Source organism: Patella vulgata, chromosome 5, assembly GCF_932274485.2.
Source record: "Patella vulgata chromosome 5, xgPatVulg1.2, whole genome shotgun sequence".
Lineage (NCBI taxonomy): Eukaryota > Metazoa > Mollusca > Gastropoda > Patellidae > Patella > Patella vulgata.
In genome coordinates, this window is record NC_065883.2 from 75,183,053 (window position 1) to 75,200,948 (window position 17,896).

Genomic DNA, 17,896 nt, shown 5'->3' on the forward strand with positions numbered 1-17,896 from the left:
ACATAGCTTCTAAGACTTAATAGGATATAGTAGGTGAGTTTCTGATAGAAAGATCGAGTTGATTCCATTCTCTAATTGTAGATAGTTTAAAAGAGGAATAAAATAAAGAAATATGTTGGGGCGTTGCTTTGGTTTCGTAGGCGATAAGAATTTATATAGGGTGGTATTCGGGAGTGAAATGGTTTATGAGTTTGAAGAATAAAATAAAATTATGAAAAAGTTCTATAGAAAAGGTATATGTTCCTATAGAAGTTTGTGGGATTCTTATCTATAGAATACTGTAAGGAACTATTGGAAAAAAATAAACCTATAGATTCATTGGCGATGCTACAGAATTGAGGGGGGGAGGGTGGCCGAATGGTTAGCATGTGCGAGCTGTATCATAAGGCCTGTCATTGAGTCAACTGGCGTGTCAAACCTCGTGGGTTTTCTCCGGCTCCTCCGATTTCTTCCCACTGCTAAAGACCCCTACGCGCAAGCGAATTATTGAAATAAACATTAAACCATATGTTAGTCCCGAAATGACCTAGTTTGTGTCGAGTGGACGTTAAATCCCATCTCTCTCTCGCTACAGAATTGGGGGTAAAAACTATAGTTTTCGATAGAACTAACTTGTATCTTTGAGTCAGTCGAGTAATCCTATAGTTTTCTATAATCTTTGTGGTAAAAACTATATATATAGTTTACTATAGAATTAACTTATATTCTCAAGTCAGTTGTGGATCGTATAGATTTAGTGGAAAAAAATATAGTTTTCTATAGAATTAACTTACAGTCTCAAGTCAATTGTGTAATCCTATAGTTTTCTATTAGAACACTAGCAGGATCACCCAACAGTCAGACTGTGTTAAAAAAAACGTAGTATTTGTTAAAATTGTTTATGCATGGCATACATATAAATTTGACAGAAAAATATTTTATTTTATAGATTTTGTTCAGAAACATATAACAGATGAGGCTTCTATAGTTTTCTGTTAAATTTATATGTATACCATGCTTAAACATTTTTAACAAATACTACAGTTTTCTATATAATGTAGTAACAATGTTCTATACTACAGATTTCATAATTTGGCGATGTCTATTATTCATACTACAGTTTACTATAGAATTTAGTGATGTAGTTTTCCTTAATTTACTGTGATACTAAATGACAAATTAAAATAAGCTTTACCACGAAAAAAAATAAAATAAAATCTTAAAATAATATTTTTAATGTAGCGCATATAATATGAATGAAATAGTAATACATGTTGACACTCTTAGAAATTCCCCACCCCACCCTCCCAAAAAATGCCAGTAAATGTAGATCTTCACAACAAAAACAAAATAGATATTAAATTATTCTAAAGATAAGACAATGAAATAAATTAAGACAGTCTGACTGTTGGGTGATCCTGCTAGTTAGATTTTAATGACTATAGCAGATTCTGTACTCAAATTATATAATTTGTTGAAGCCAGCAGGTCAATCGTGCATACCTGTTGACAAACTATAATTACCAACCAATTTACTCTCTTGAAATCTGTTTGGTCATGGGCTGACTATTAAATTCTAAAATTCAAGGTATAAACTGACTAAAGACCCAAAGATAAGTATACTTTATTACATTCTCAACAATAATATTAAGATAGATAAGATTGATGTGATTTTGTTGTTTACTTAACTTTATTCAACTATTCTTTTCCCTGTAATTCAGTTATACTAAGAAGAAAACTTGTCTTACATAATGTATGTTTGATGCCAATCATCAGTGTGGCCTCACTAATCCTTTATATGTACCTTGCCATGCATGGATTCTGCTTTGTTGTTATTGCATGTGTGTATATATAATTGCCCTACACATTTGTCACATCTGGCTTGTGGTTGTGGTTTCGATCCCTGATGTGAGAGTATGTGGCAGGAGATAGGGGCACCTTCTAAACCTTGTGGGTTTACTCCGGGTACTCCAATTTCCTCCCACAGGAAAGACCCTTGCACGTGTGCTAAGAAAATGAAAATAAGACAAGTGCGATATCACCTTCAGTGGAAGCGGACGTTAAACACTTAAGAACAACAACATTTGTTACTGTACTTGCTTAATGACACTGAGACAATATTCCATGAAACGTGGCCTAAATAAATCAGTAATTGTTCTTCCATTAGTATATGTTATAGTATGATAGATTTGGTTAAACTAGACTAGTGTCAGCTGTACGCGATTGGTTGACATTTAAATTTATTAGAATTCATTCAGCCAATAAAATGGCCTCAACCACTCTCTTGGTTAAACTGAATATGTCTAAACACAAATGAGAGGTATCAGTCTATTATCAGAACCAACCTCGTGGGTTTTCTCCGAGTTCTGCAGTTTCCTCCAACTGATAAAGATAATTATTGAAATAAAATTGAACCATATGTTAGTCCCATAATGACAGAGCTTGTGTGTCTCTCTCTCTATTATAAGAATCAAACAGGGTTTCAGTCAGGAACCAAAGCATGAATTTTTAAATATTAAGCACATAAAAAAATCTTGTATTCATTTGCTTGGCTTTTTCACAGAATGTTTTTTAGAAGGAGTTAAGGCTCTTGTTCTTGTGGTGGATTTAGAATTTGTCTTTTTAGCTGAACTTTTGGGTTTTGAGCAACTTTCTTCTTTTTTCTCAGGTTCTTGACTTTCTTCCTGGTAAAATAAATTATTTTTATTGAGAAAAGATGACATTTGTATACAAATCAAACTTTAAAAAAGATGTATATATATTTAGATTTAGATTTTAAAATATGAAAGTCATCCTCAAATCAAGGAAAGCCTCTGAGTTGAAACGATTGACATGGGTTCATAATTTGATCGACTTTTGGCAAAGGGTTTCTCATGTAGCCGTTTATTGGTGACTGTTTGGTTTTAACAAGGACTGGGTAGGAATCGTACCTTGATTGAAGTTTGAAACTTGTTGAATATTTATAGTTAATTTAACTTGTGTAGTCACTCAGAATAGAAATCGGAATGCGAGAGAGAGAGAAATGGGGTTTAACATCCACTCGACACAACTTAGGTCATTTTGGGACTAACACGTACACAGTTCAATTTTTATTTCAGTAATTCGCTTGTACATAGGGGTCTTTAGCAGTGGGAGGAAACCAGAGGACCCGGGAAAAACTCACGAGGTTTAACAGGTGACCCTACTCGTCACGTACAACCAGGGAATCGAAACCACACAGCTTGACTCAATGACAGACCTTATGATGCAAAACGCACATGTTAACCATTCGACCATCCAAACATCAATGCATTGGTTAATCAAATGTCCGACGTCATAGGGACAAAGTCGCTCGATGACCTCTGACACGACCTTCCACTACAACCGATCAGATCTTCATGTAGTGTAGGCCATCGTAAGTATAAAAAAACAAAATGAAATTTAGATCTGTGTTTTAATCAGATCGAGTTATTATAAGATGCCCCAAAAAAACCCTACTGATGATTTGATTCCATTCTGTCTCTGAGTACTAACACCTTCTCCAATTTTCTTTGGGTCACTGCAACCACCATTTTGATCACTGCAACTACCATTTTGTTTGATTAATTCATCAAGTTCTTCCTAGAAAAAAACAAAAACTTTCAAAATTGATTTGTCAATATTTGGCATCCACTGCAGAAGATATAAACAAGCCAGGGCCACATATGATTTTCTTTGAAATATTTTGAGGGTATCTTTTTTATCTGATTCAATCCAGAGAAAGAGAGAGGGAGAGAGAGAGAGAGAGAGAGAGAGAAAGGGTTTAACGACCACTCAACACAAACTAGATCTTTTCGGGCCTAACATATGGGTCAATTTCATTTCAATAATTCATTTGCATGTAGCGTACTTTAGCAGTGGGAGGAAACCGGAGAACCCGGAGAAAACCCTACTCCTTGTCTTGTACAACCGTGGAATTGAAACCACGCCAGTTGACTCAATGACAGAACTTTCACGTGCATGCATTAAACAACTAGACCCCCCCCCCCCCCCTGCCGCACAGACTGAATCCAAGCTGGAATATTATCTATTATCTACTGTTTATATTTTGATTTTGTTTGTACATTTAGCCTATGTTCTGAAAACTGTAAATAACATTCAGAGGTTTTAAGTCATTTTTTTAATGATGAGATTAAAAGTTTTAATCTAATCATTTAAAAAATTTCTTAAAACCTAACTTACCCCCCATCCTATCAAATCTGCTAATTCTCGACATCCATCATCACATGTTGCTTGTTTAAATACATCCCTGTTAAATAAATACAGGTAAAAATTAACGAGTATTCTGCTTACTTACTAACCCAGGCCCTGGATTCAATCTTATATTTGGCTTCAGCCGTTTGATGTTTGAATAGGCCAACTATGGAATCATAAATCAATCTACTTTCAGGTAAATTACAACAGGTTAAATATCACTTGTTGATCAAGAGATCAATCAACTGGCTTGTCAGTCATACCTTTATGAGAATCATATTATGATCAGAATAATTAGAGCATTTAATGGTAATTTTGATAATCCTGTAAATAAAAAAGAAAAAAAGGTTGCTGATTATTCATCCGAGAACTTCCATCCCTGAGGATGCGATTCCTGAGGATTTTACGAGGATTGGCATGCCCATAAAGGAACCCTTGGCAATTAGAATTTAAAGAAGAGCAATTGGAAATAGTACACAATCTACATGTAGTTGAAGACTAAAGGGAGATTACTCATATAAATGCCCAGTGTTTCATATAATATAATTCACTGACCTGTATTTCTCCTCTGAATCAAAGTCAAAAGTATGTCCAAACATTAAAGCCATCATCATATTGGCCTAAATAAATACAAAATTGTAAAGTCTTGTGTTCTTTGTGAGATTCATTTAAAGGAGCTAAATCGCTAATATTTTGGACCTAGAAATTGACACAAATGGGTCGCAACGCATATATTATATTAATATGAATGTACATAAACTGATTTACATTCAATCGTTTCCATTTTTACTCTAATTCTAAATCAGTTATGTTCAGCGAAATACGCCAGAAGTCTCAATCGAATGGCAATTTCTAGTGTCTGGTTATTCCAGTCTACAGCGATAGCCTTTATTGTGCATGCTCTCCAGATAAGAATATGACATCACTGTTTGACATGACTTGTGGAATATATCTAACAAGTCCCTTGTTACAAATGGCGCTGAAATGCATTATGCTACACGATTCGTATACCAATGGTAAAATGTTTATTGACCCTATTTAAAAATATTGAATATCAGAAGCCCATCTTTTCCTGGTAAGATCACAACATCAATGTTGATTTTAATTGACAAATAATTCGTGTTTTTAATATCGAAGACTTTGGATGATATTGAGTTAGAGACTAAGCAACATTTAAAGATAACATGTACTGTACTTACACCAGGGGGATCTGGGGGTTCCAGGTTTATATAGAGTCTCGGAACATTAACCCATACTCTACAAAATATTTAATATAAATATTTACTCAAATACAATACATTAAATATTTCTTAACAGTTTAATATTAATCATTTAAAAATGAAATGGTTAATACAGAATTTGATTCCTTAAACACTTAAGTCAACGTTAAAATGAAAATTTAAATGTAGGGGTGGGGGGGATTATAAAATGTTCATTGTGTCTTAATTACTGGATATTAGATCCTACAGTTTCACAGAGAGATAACAACATTAATATTGGTTGAAATTGACCGAAATTGAATTCTAATTTGTGTTTTTAATTTCAAATATTATGGAAAATATTCAGTTCGAGGTTTAGTTTCTTTAAGATTACTGTTATACTTACTTGGATGATAAATTTCTAAATGGTTGGTCTTTAACAGAAGCTCCTAATATAATCAATAAATCACAAATACAAAAATCCTGCAAGATAATAGATTTTTTTTTTATAAGCAATATTTTTATTCAGAGTTGTATCCGAATACGGATTGGGGAACAAGCAGAGCCTATATTAAACCCCTCTACCTAAGATAATAGATTAACTATATAACTATAAAAACAAAACAATATAATACATATTACAAACAGAGAGACAGAAATGGTGTTTAACGTCCACTCGACACAAACTAGGTCATTTTGGGACCAACATATGGTTCAACTTTATTGCAATAATTCGCTTGCGCTTAGGGGTCTTTAGCAGTGGGAGGAAATCGGAGGTCTCTACTCCTTGTCACGTACAACCGGGGAATCGAAACCACAACAGTTGACTAAATGACAACCCCCTCTATATTACAATCAAAACTATATACTACATATGTATATTATAAACAATAGGCACAAATACTATAATAATATTTTCTCAAGATATTCGAGGTATGCTCCAGAAATAAAAAGTGCAACAGCAGAATAGATGTCGGAGCCAATTTCAAATATCTCCGCCTTAACTTCAATAAAAAAGATACATTTTGTAGTGATGTAAATTTGCAAAAAAAAACAAAAAAAAACCTGATGTAACGGTAGCATACAAAAACAGCCTTACCTCACTGGCCAGTTCTTCAAGCCATGGAGGAAATTGTTCACCTTGAAATAAAATATCTGGAATACACATTAGATTAATCTCATCAAATATATTAATTAGTAGTAATAAATAGATCTATAAACATATTAATTAATCTTTATTAAATATATTAATTAGTAGTAATAAACAGATCTATAGACATATTAAACACACAATTCAACAGTGACAAATTTCAGAAGGGGTCATTATAGAAGATTAAATAAAGAGCTATAATAGTTAAAAAAAACAAAAAAAAACAGATAATGTAAAGGGAATATACTGAAAAATTTCCGTCAAATTACTTCACTCTGAGCCAAGAAATCCTCATTTCAATAACACTATAGCCTCCATTTTTACGGTTAATCATCAATCATCATTAGTTGAAAATCGGACCCATCAGATGGTATCGAGAGTTGATTATGGTCTGGATAAGTTAATTAATGTCTAATTAATAGCTTATATAACATTTCAGGCCTAAAGAAAGACCTGCAATAGGCAGATTTAGCTCTTGCATAATGTATGTTTAATAAACTAGCATGATCACGGTTTTCTTTTCATATTTAGAAATGAAATTGGGTTTAATGTCCTACTGTTCTGCTCCAACTGGGCTAATGAAGACAGGCACCATTCACAAGGGGGAATCAGAGGTGGGAACATGAGTCCTGCGACTTAGACTTGAGTTCAACTTAAGTCACATCCCCCAAGAAATAAGTAAAATTTTGATAGATGTACACAAAGAAAAAAAAAATCAAATTGTTCTGGCCTTAGCTGTATCTTTTCTATTTTTGCCAAATGATTTTATTAAAGAAAATGTTATCTGACTGTGGATTATGATAAATTAAATCTATCAATCTTGCCTGGTTTAACAATTCCTTTACAATTTTCTTCCAGACATTCAGGTTCCACACCAGTCAGTATTTTTTCTACAACAGAAAAAAAACAACATTGTTTCAGGCACAAATCCCTTAGAAATCCCTTCTATTTAATAATTGCAGATACAATTTCCACGGGATAAAATGAAATAGGGTTTAATGTTTTACGGCTAATGAAAACAGGGAGAGGTCATATGCCATGCAGTGTGCTATAATAAGGGAAATTTTACCAAGACCGGCTCTTATTTTGGTTTCAAATTGTCAGGGTATCTTTAATAAGGTCCTACCAATAGTATAGTCTTTCATTCCATCCACTGATTCTTGTTCATTACCAAGCCCTCCATCCTGCACCACGGACAAGGGTGAGAGAGAGAAATGGAGTTTAACGTCCACTCAACACAATCTAGATAATTTTGGGACAAACATATGGTTCAATTTTATTTCAATAATTCGTAGGTGTCTTTCGCAGTGGGCAGAAACCGGAGGACCTGGAGAAAAGGTTGGACCCTACTCCTTATCACGTACAAGCGGGGAATCAAATCCACACCAATTGACTCAATGACAGACCTTATGATGCAACCAACGCGCATGCATTAATCATTCGGCCACCTATTTTAATAAAAAAAAAAAACGAAAAAAATAAATCCTGTCTATTTCACACATAACACTGTAAAAACTTCATAGATGAAATATCTACATAGTGTAATAAGATGTAAATTGTATAAAATAAACCTTTTAACCAATCTTGAGAATAAACCTGATTACATTCGATACAATACGATGTTGTTATAGATCCATAAAATTCAGCTAATTGTTCCATGGGTAATCCAGCAAGTTTATCTAATGAATCTATATTCTACAATAGAAAATTACCATCAGATATAAATATAATCTGTTCTACAATAGAAAGTTACCATCAAATATAAATATAATCTGTTCTACAATAGAAAGTTACCATCAGATATAAATATTCTGTTCTACAATAGAAAGTTACCATCAGATATAAATATAATCTGTTCTACAATAGAAAATTACCATCAGATATAAATATAATCTGTTCTACAATAGAAAGTTACCATCAGATATAAATTAATCTAGTTACCATTAGATATAATTATAAACTTATTTATTCTACAATAGAAAGTTACCATCAGATATAATTATAAACCAATCTGTACTATGAAATAAAATGGGGTTTAACGTCCTACTGTTTTGCTCCAAACTGGGCTAATGAAGACAGGCATATGCCATACAAGTGTGCTATGAGGGAAATTTTGCCCAGGCAGCGACACTATGGCCCATATGTCGAATTCCAACTGTCAAGGGATCTTTTACGTGCATGCCAATGTATATACGGGACCTCAGTTTTTTGTATCATCTGAACAACTTGACAGCTGTCCTTATCAGGCCCTCCGTCCTGCACCACTGACACGGGGGAAACCATGTCGGAAATTCCTGATAAACTTTCTCTGCCATGAGTGGATTGAACATGTGACCTCCAAGCTAGCGAGCCAGCATCTTGTCCACCTAGCCACCGGGGCTCCCTACTAATTGAGTATATGTAGAAGACCTACTTGTGTATAGTGTCTCAACAATAATCCCTTCTCATGTAATAAACGTATAAAATAATGACACAATGTAGGCTGAAATATATATATAAAAACACATAAACTTATTTAGAAACAGTCATTATGGTGTAGAATATAAAACACATAAACTTATTTAGAAACAGTCATTATGGTGTAGAATATAATAGATATAACCTTATTTAGAAACAGTCATTATGGTGTAGAATATAATAGATATACATAACCTTATTTAGAAAATAAAACTTAAAGATACATTATGGGAGATTTCAGTAAAATTGATCCACTCTGAACCGAGAATTTAGCGATTCAATTTTGGGCCTAGCCTCGTTCATCATTACTAAAGTCGGTACGATAAAAAACAAAGTCTTGATTATCTATTTTATGATTCAGAAGCAGCAGACGGGTTCTAATCCAGTAAATATTGTAAGCTAGCGATGACATTGAGAGTTGATTATGGTCTGGATAAGTTAATTAATGTCTAATTAATAATTTAGATAACATTTCAGGCCTTAAAAAAAGATCAGCAATAGGCAGATTTAGCTCTTGTATAATGTATGTTTAAATCTTTTGAGCATCAAGGGAAGTAAATCTGATAGTTACTATCAAAAATCAATGCCAAAATTTCAAGGCAGTTGCATGCTAACTTTGGCCATTAAAGATAATATCCACAAGCAATGGATGGAACCATATTTCAATGCTTTATTACCACTCAGCCACCCAACCACCCAGAATCTAAGTTATGTACATATCATTACAAATTAATCTTTATAAAAAAACATATAGGCTACCTTTAGATTTTCTGGAAACAATTTTTTCAGCCATTTGTAGAAAATGTCTGGATTATCCTGAAATTAAATTGAAAGATTTTGATTTTTCATGCAATATTTTCATTAATTATTTGGTATTTTAGCCTATAACCTGATCCATGGTTGAAAAATCATTATTCCATAATAACTGATGTAAATCTCCTCAGTCATGATTTACCCTTGTTTCAAATAAGGGAGCAATGGTGGCTCAGTGATAAAGGTGCCTGCTCATTACCCAGGAGGTTCGATGATTGGTATTGGCTGAAAAGGTACCTTGAGGTTTTTCAAGAGGGTTCCCCTGTCTAATCATTCAGAACGGACGAAAATGAGAGAAAGAGAAATGGGGTTAATGTCCACTTGACACAAACTAGGTAATTTCGGGACTAGCATATGGGTTTGATTTTATTTCAATAATTCGCTTGTGTCTGTAGGGGTCTTTAATTAGCAGTGGGAGGAAACCAGTGGACCTGAAGAAAACCCACCAGATTGGACAGACGATCCTATTCTTGTCACATTTAAGTGGGGATTCGAAACCACGCCACTTGATTGAATGACAGACCTTGTGATTTCACGCGCACGAGTTAAACCACTAAAGCACCCATCTATGCATTGGCGTGCATATCTTCATTAGCCCACAGTAGAACAGTAGGACGTTAAAAGAAATAAAATGAAATAGGGTTTAACATCCTAACGAAGAAGGGCATATATGCCATACAGTGTACTATGAGGGAAAGTTTGCCCGGGCAGTGGCACTAAAGCCTACTCTTATATCGTACAAAAACTGTCAAGGGATCTTTTACGTGCACATCAACGTATACACAGGACCTCATTTTTTTCATCCAATCCGAACGACTAAACAGCTGTCCTTGTCAGGCCCTCTGTCCTGCACCACTGACAAGAGAAAACCACGTCGGAAAATCCTGATGAACTTTCTTGGCCAACTCCAGGATCGAACACCCGACCTCCAGACTAGTGAGCCAGCGTCTTATGCACTTAGCAACCGTGGCTTCCTCATACCACACTGTATGGTGTACGCCTGTCTTCATTAGCCGAGTAGGAGCAAAATTGTAGGACGTTAAACCCCATTTCATTTCATTTACTTTTGATCAATTAAATTTTCCTAAGTATGTATTTTCCTAAGTATGTTACCTACCAATGAGAGTATTCAGCTGTCATTCTGAGATTCTTAATTCGCGATCAGCTATGAAGGTCAATTTTAGTTTTAGTAACACGCCTCGACCAATTAAAAATCAGGGCTTTCGCCAACATGATGTCATTGACCTCATTTCGTCTTACTTCCGGTCCGTCGAAGATACAAATAGCCAAATGATCACACTTCAAGTTTGATTTGTAATTAACCAGTTAATTATATTTTCTTTCAAATAAATATTCCATTATGTTGCTTACATTAAAATGTTCTATTGTATAATGTTGTTCTTTTTCATTATCATATAAACCACCATCTTGACTTCTATAATCTGGTAACCCAGCAGCTATACAAATAAACATAATCACATAATATATCACTACATCCACCCAACACAAACTAGATCATTTCAGGACTAACATGGTACAATTTTATTTCAGTAATTCGCTTTTGCGAAGGGGTCTTTAGCAGTGTGAAAAAAGCAGAGGACCACGAGAAAAACCAACGATATTTGTCAGACGACCCTACTACTTGTTGCATACACAATAGAGTGAGAAATAGGGTTTAACCTCCACTTGATACAAACTAGGTCATTTCAGGTCTAACACGTGGTTTTAATTTTATTTCAATAATTCGCTTGTGCGTAGGGGTCCTTAGCAGTGGGAGGAAGGAAGCCTGAGGACCCAGAGAAAGCCCACAAGGCTGGACAGACGACCCTACTCCTTGTCACATACAACCGAGGAATCGAAGTCACGCCATCCAACCCCCCTTATTGCAACAAGCTTGAAACCCCACCAGATGGCCAAATGGTTAACACGTGCACGCTGTATCATAAAGTCTGTCATTGAGTCAACTGGCGTGGTTTCAATTCCACGGTTGTATGTGACAAGGAGTAGGGTCGCCTGTCCAACCCCGTGGGTTTTCTCCAGGTCCTCTGGTTTATTCCCACTGCTAAAGACCCCTACGCACAAGCGAAGGTTAAACTCTCTCTCTCTCTCCCTCCCTCTTCTCACTCTCTCTCTCCCTCCCCCCTGCCCCCACCCTCCCTCCCTCCCTCTCTCTCTCTCTCTCTCTCTCTCTCTCTCTCTCTCTCTCTCTCTCTCTCTTTCTCTTGATCTAGAGTGCTGGTTCCAAATAATCCAATCCTCGGTAAGAATTACAAACCAACTTACATGTAGAGATACCAGCACCAGCCATTGTGATGATGTTTTTACATTTATTATCTTTAATATATTTCGCCACACCTTCAACACTCACTTCATCTAAAACTCTTAAACTTTCCGGATCACTCAAACCAAACGCCAATCGTAAATAACCCTGTATCCATTCATGATCTGAAATAAAATATTACCAACAAATATGGTCAATGGTAAATTGGACCGAAGTTGAATCCAATATGGCCAACGTATATAATAATAATAATAAAAACTTTATTTAATGAGCCAACTTATTTAGTTTGCAAAAAAACTAATCTTCCATAAGTCCCTCCTAAGCTACAAAGACATACATATACATATAATATCAGGATAAATTCAAAATCATTTGAAATGCAATAGCATTCTAAAGTGAGAAGTTTGGGAAGTCACTCCTAAACTATTAATCAGTCTACTTGGGGAATACCAACCCTAACCCTTTTTAGAACACTCAACTTGGCTCTAATTTACCTTTTACACTTCTAAAATGGGTTAGGGTTAGGTTTGGTATTATCCAATATACTCATTAATATGCAGCGACCATGCTGAACTCAACTTGGGTCCAATTTACCATTGACCCAACAAATATCTTATTTGAAGACTAAAGGGGAATAACTCAATATAAACTTTCTGGATAACTTAAATCAAAGCCAAGAGCTAATCTCTGATAAACTTGTATCCTGTTATTATCTACTATAAAAAAATAACAATATTTCAGAATCAATTTTGAAGACTAAAGGGGGATAACTCAACATTTTGAAGACTAAAGGGGGATAACTCAATATACTTTTTAATTTATTTTTTTGAGCAAATGCAACTAATAATTGACATTAAATAATCATGTGTTTTTCAATATCTAACTCAAATAAAAGTTAAGAATGTGCTCCACTTCCTTAAATATATATATGAAGATTATTAGTGGTGAAGGACGGAGGGCCTGACAAGGACAGCAGTCTAGTCGTTCGGATAGGACGAAAAAACGAGGTCCTGTGTACACATCGGCATGCACGTAAAAGTCGGCCATAGTGCCGCTGCCCGGGCAAAATTACCCACATAGCACACTGTATAGCAGATGCCCGTCTTCATTAGCCCAGTCAGGAACAGAACAGTAGGACATTAAACCCCATTTCATTTCGTTTTTACATTTGTATGTTCGGAAATGAGCCATGGTTGTATTAATTGGTTCAATAACTAGGGAGTCCCAGGTTTAATTCTGGTGTTGGTTGAAAAATTTCCTTAGGATTATCAAGCCTGGTTTCCCCATGTCGATGGAGCTGGCCCGGAAAGGAAAAGTGCCTAGTAGTTCGCAAGGGACAAAAAACTGAGATCTTGTGTACATATTGACCTGACCCTTAAAGAACATAATTTGGTAGTTAGAATTCAAAGAAGAAAGAAAGAGAGAGAGAGAGTGATGGGGTTTAACATCCACTCGAGACAAACTTGGTCATAGGTTTCAATTTTATTTCATTAATTAGCAGTGGGAGGAAACCGGAAACCCGGAGAAAATCCACGAGGTCGGACAGGCGATCCTGTTTCTTGTCACGTGCAAGCGGGAAATAAATAAACACACCACTTGACTCCATGACAGACCTAATGAAGCAATACGCTCACGTTAACCATTCGGCCACCCAAGCCTTGAATTTAAAGAAGAGAAGGTATAAATGTCAGTATTCAGGCAAAATGTCACTCATAGCAGAGGCGGATTCAATGGGGGGCGCGAGGGGTGCGCGCCCCCCCTAATTTTCGACAGTGCCCTTTTTTACTGCTGAAAGTGCCTTTTCTCAGACTCAAATATGTCAGTTCCCAACCCGTTGTAGGAATCCCAAATGACTCAAACCATCGACTCAAACACACCAGTCTGGGAAATAGCTCTTGGAATGGCTACAGATGCAAGGAAATGACGGATAATTTTCTTTGGGACCCCCCCCCCCCCAGCGGCATGCCCCCCAATCTCCGCGGTCAATGCCTTCATTTTGCAGCGCCCCCGCTTTTCAAAATTCCTAGATCCGCCCCTGCATAGCACACTGCATGGCATCTTCCCGTCTCCATTAGCCCAGTTGGTGAAAAAACGTAGGATGTTAAACTCCATTACATTCTGACTCCTCAGTTCTGTGAAAGCAAATAGCTTGTGCATTTGAATGTAAGATCTGTCATTAAGTCAAGTGGCGTTTTTTCGATTCCCCGCTTGTACATGACAAGGACTTGGGTCACCTGTTCAACCTCGTGGGTTTTCTCCAGGTCCACCAGTTTCCTCCCACTGAAAAAACACTGCTACACGCTTACGAATTTTTGAAATAAAATTTAACCAAATGACCTAGTTTGTGTCAAGTGGACATTAAACTCAGTAATTGTGTATCCATAAAATTATACCCTGTGTTAATGTGTTATTACTAAATACCAATCAAAGAAGATTAACATCAGCATATACTGCATTTTATGTGTCTAATTTTGAGAAAAGTTGTCTTACTTTTTTTATCTTTCTGTTCAGTAGTTGGATTATCTTTAGGTGAAGGTTTATCTCGAGGTTTATAAGTATTACAACATTTATCAGAATTATCTTTTACCTGCAACAATTAAAGGTATCTTTTACCTGCAATCATTTAAAGGTATCTTATACCTGCAATCATTAAAGGTATCTTTTACCTGCAATCATTAAAGGTATCTTTTACCTGCAACGATTAAAGGTATCTTTTACCTGCAACAATTAAAGGTATCTTTTACCTGCAATCATTAAAGGTATCTTTTACCTGCAATCATTAAAGGTATATTAAAGGTACATTATTGACAAATATGGACTATTTTAAACATATCTAAAGCATTATTGACAACTATAAATGAACATAAAAGGGAACAGTATTGCATTTAATTTTGGTGATAATATATCATAAGCTTTTGAGTAGAGTCACATGGTAGCTAAACTACTGAATAGTATAAATATATTATTACGATCGTTAATTTTAATACTAAATATTGAATTTGAACTAAATCAACAATACCAATAAATGTTATATATTCTGCAGCATTAACTTACAGCCATGGAGAATATTTATAAATCTTTTATGTCTACTGGTGCAGTGTCTAGTCCCATTTGGATGTTGGTGTGCACGTAAAAGATCCCTTGATTGTTGATATTCAAAATAAGAGTAGACCGTAGAGCCGCTGTCCGGGCAAAATTGCCTACATAGCCAATATGATTAAAACACAGGTCCTACTTTGTTTCGGTTTTTTATAGTTCAAATTTCATTTTACTTGTCTTTACTACACTAGGATCCGGAAGAGTTGTTATATAACCTGCATTCTAGTTGATGTGATGGATTAGCCAATGAAACTGTCTGTTACGACAAGTTCTTGGCGTGTTGTGCACGGATCTGTGGGTATCCCACAAGAAACATCAACGCTGATTGGTTAATTAAATGTCTGACATCATAGGTCAAAAGCCGCTTGTATGACCTCTGACACAACCTTCCACTACAACTGGTCAGATCTTCATGTAGTGTATGCCATCAAAAGTATAAAAAAAAACGCAAAGGAATATAGATCTGTATTTCAATCAAACTGTCTGCATAGCGTATTCCAGATCGGAGCGGAAAAGTTGGACGTTATAAGCCCCATTTCATTTCATATCTACTGATAGGCCTACTGTTGTTGTTTTTTATGCCAAAGTTTAAGTAAATCAGAAATAGATAAAATGGATAAACCGAAATTCACTTACTGATTCACAAAATGTAACCTTCTTCATGATTTTTATCTCATCTGTTGATTCTGCCATAGTAATGTCACACATTCACACGGAAGGGTAGGCTTACTCTTTGCAGACCACTTGATACCACTTGGTCTAGATAAATAGTATTGATAGGTGTTGTACACGTGACAGGGTATGCTTACACTTTCTAAAACACCTGATACCACCTAGTCTAGATATATAGTATTGATAGGTGTTGTACATGAGTCAGGGTATGCTTACTCTATCTAGAACATCTGATACCACCTAGTCTATATATATATATATATATATATATATATATATATATATATATATATATATATATATATATTATTGATAGATGTTGTACATGAGGTAGAGTATGCCCACTCTTTCTAGAACACCTGGTATCACTTAGTCTAGATATATAGTATTGGTAGAGTATGCCCACTCTTTCTAGAACACCTGGTATCACTTAGTCTAGATATATAGTATTGGTAGGTGTGTGCGTATGTTGCTTGAAGATAGGGGCACCTTCTCAACCTCGTGAGTTTACTCCGGGTACTCTGGTTTCCTCCCACAGGAAAGACCTCTGCGCGTGCGCTAAGATAATAAAAATGAAAAATAAGACTAGTCTGCGATATCACCTTCGGTGGAAGCGGACATTAAACACGAAGAACAACAACATCTAGGAAGTTCCAATAGTTGTCACTTTTCATTTTACTTGATAGCCTATCACTTAAATAATTGTTTTTTCATTAAAGGGGGGTTGGATAGCCGAATGGTTAGCACGTACATACTGTATCATAAAGTCTGTCATTGAGTAAACAGGCGTGGTTTTGATTCCCCAGTTGTACATGACAAGGAGTAGGGTCGATTGTCCAATCTAAAGGGTTTTCTCCGAGTTCTCCAGTTTCCTCCCTCTGCTAAAGACCCCTACGCGCAAGCGAATTATTGAAATAAAATCGAACCATATGTTAGTCCAGAAATGAACTAGTTGGAAATAATAAACAGTACAAATTAATGACATTTAATAGTAGGCCTAATTGAACTCATTAATACACATGACAGTTCCATCAAAAACAATTACCATACTCTTAATTGAAGCTACGTTTTTCAGTACCATATAGGGCCTAGAACCTGTTTACTGAAGTTTTTTTTATCTTATAAACAAACCAAAACAAATACATGTCATGGGTAGCCATGTTGAATGAAGTATGTTCTATAAATAGCTGTGTCTATATATATCATAGCCTACCTTATAATTATACCGGTATTATATTGTTAGTGATAGATAATCGATCTGTATAGACCCTCGGCTTATCAGTGAGTGTACCACTATATATACTACCCATATTTTACCTGTACCAAGCAAGAAAGTTAGAGTGATAAATGGGGTTTAAGCTCCACTCAACACAAACTAGGTCATTTTGGGACTAACATATAATTTGCATTATCAGTGGGAAGAAACCAGAGAACCAGCTTGTTCCTGATAGAGCCAGAGGCATGCAGCGTCAAATCTAGGGCGCCATTCACAATCCCACCCCACAATGAATGTCAACAAAATACTGGCTATGTCTGAGATCCCCGGTAGCAGTTTTATTCAAGTTGACATAAAGTTCATGTCATAATATGATTGTTATTGATTTTTGTCAACCTTATAGACATTGTCTCACGGGTGTGTGTGTGTGTGTGTGGGGGGGGGGGGGGGGGGTTACTTGATCTCATGCCCCCCCCCCCACCAAATCCGCGCCTGATAACAGTTTAAAATCACCTCAGTTTAGTTAATGTATCAATCTGCATTCAGTGTGTGGGCCTACAACTTTAAACTCACGACACTAGCTGTAGCCTAGGCTATATAAATCTGTATTCATTGAGTACTAGATTAACAGTTTAAAACCATCTTAGTCCGGCAGCAGGTCGACAAACCTGGAAATATAATCCACCGAAAACCTATATTTCAGTATATTACACACCGTCAAACAACTTTTTATGGAACTTTATAAGTTTCCCGCCAAGATCAGCCTCCATTTTGAATTTGGCCCCCTAGCGGAATTAGCCGTCACTTTTTGGAGGAATA

General features: G+C 35.8%; 1 protein-coding gene across 1 annotated transcript; it reads right to left on the minus strand.

Moving 5' to 3' along the window:
* Window positions 1-1,304: 1,304 nt before the first annotated feature.
* LOC126822378 (NAD-dependent protein deacetylase sirtuin-2) lies at window positions 1,305-17,027 on the minus strand. Its single transcript, XM_050551257.2, has 16 exons — window positions 16,907-17,027; window positions 15,826-15,948; window positions 14,581-14,677; window positions 12,093-12,254; window positions 11,181-11,266; window positions 9,756-9,812; window positions 8,953-9,021; window positions 8,111-8,234; window positions 7,364-7,429; window positions 6,489-6,544; window positions 5,796-5,872; window positions 5,390-5,447; window positions 4,746-4,810; window positions 4,179-4,245; window positions 3,456-3,578; window positions 1,305-2,662 (listed from the first exon to the last, which is right to left on the minus strand). The coding sequence occupies exons 2-16, from the start codon at window positions 15,895-15,897 to the stop codon at window positions 2,519-2,521; spliced, it is 1,323 nt and encodes a 440-aa protein (XP_050407214.1). The 5' UTR covers window positions 15,898-15,948; window positions 16,907-17,027; the 3' UTR covers window positions 1,305-2,518.
* Between the last annotated feature and the right edge of the window lie 869 nt (window positions 17,028-17,896).

Excerpts from the sequence above, each read along its gene's own strand:
- LOC126822378 (XM_050551257.2), bottom strand. The coding sequence starts at position 15,897 with ATGTGTGACATTACTATGGCAGAATCAACAGATGAGATAAAAATCATG. Across the intron at positions 12,255-14,580 it reads TGAACAGAAAGATAAAAAAA|ATCATGAATGGATACAGGGT; the intron begins GTAAGACAACTT and ends ATTTTATTTCAG. Across the intron at positions 2,663-3,455 it reads AGAATGGAATCAAATCATCA|GAAGAAAGTCAAGAACCTGA; the intron begins GTAGGGTTTTTT and ends TTATTTTACCAG.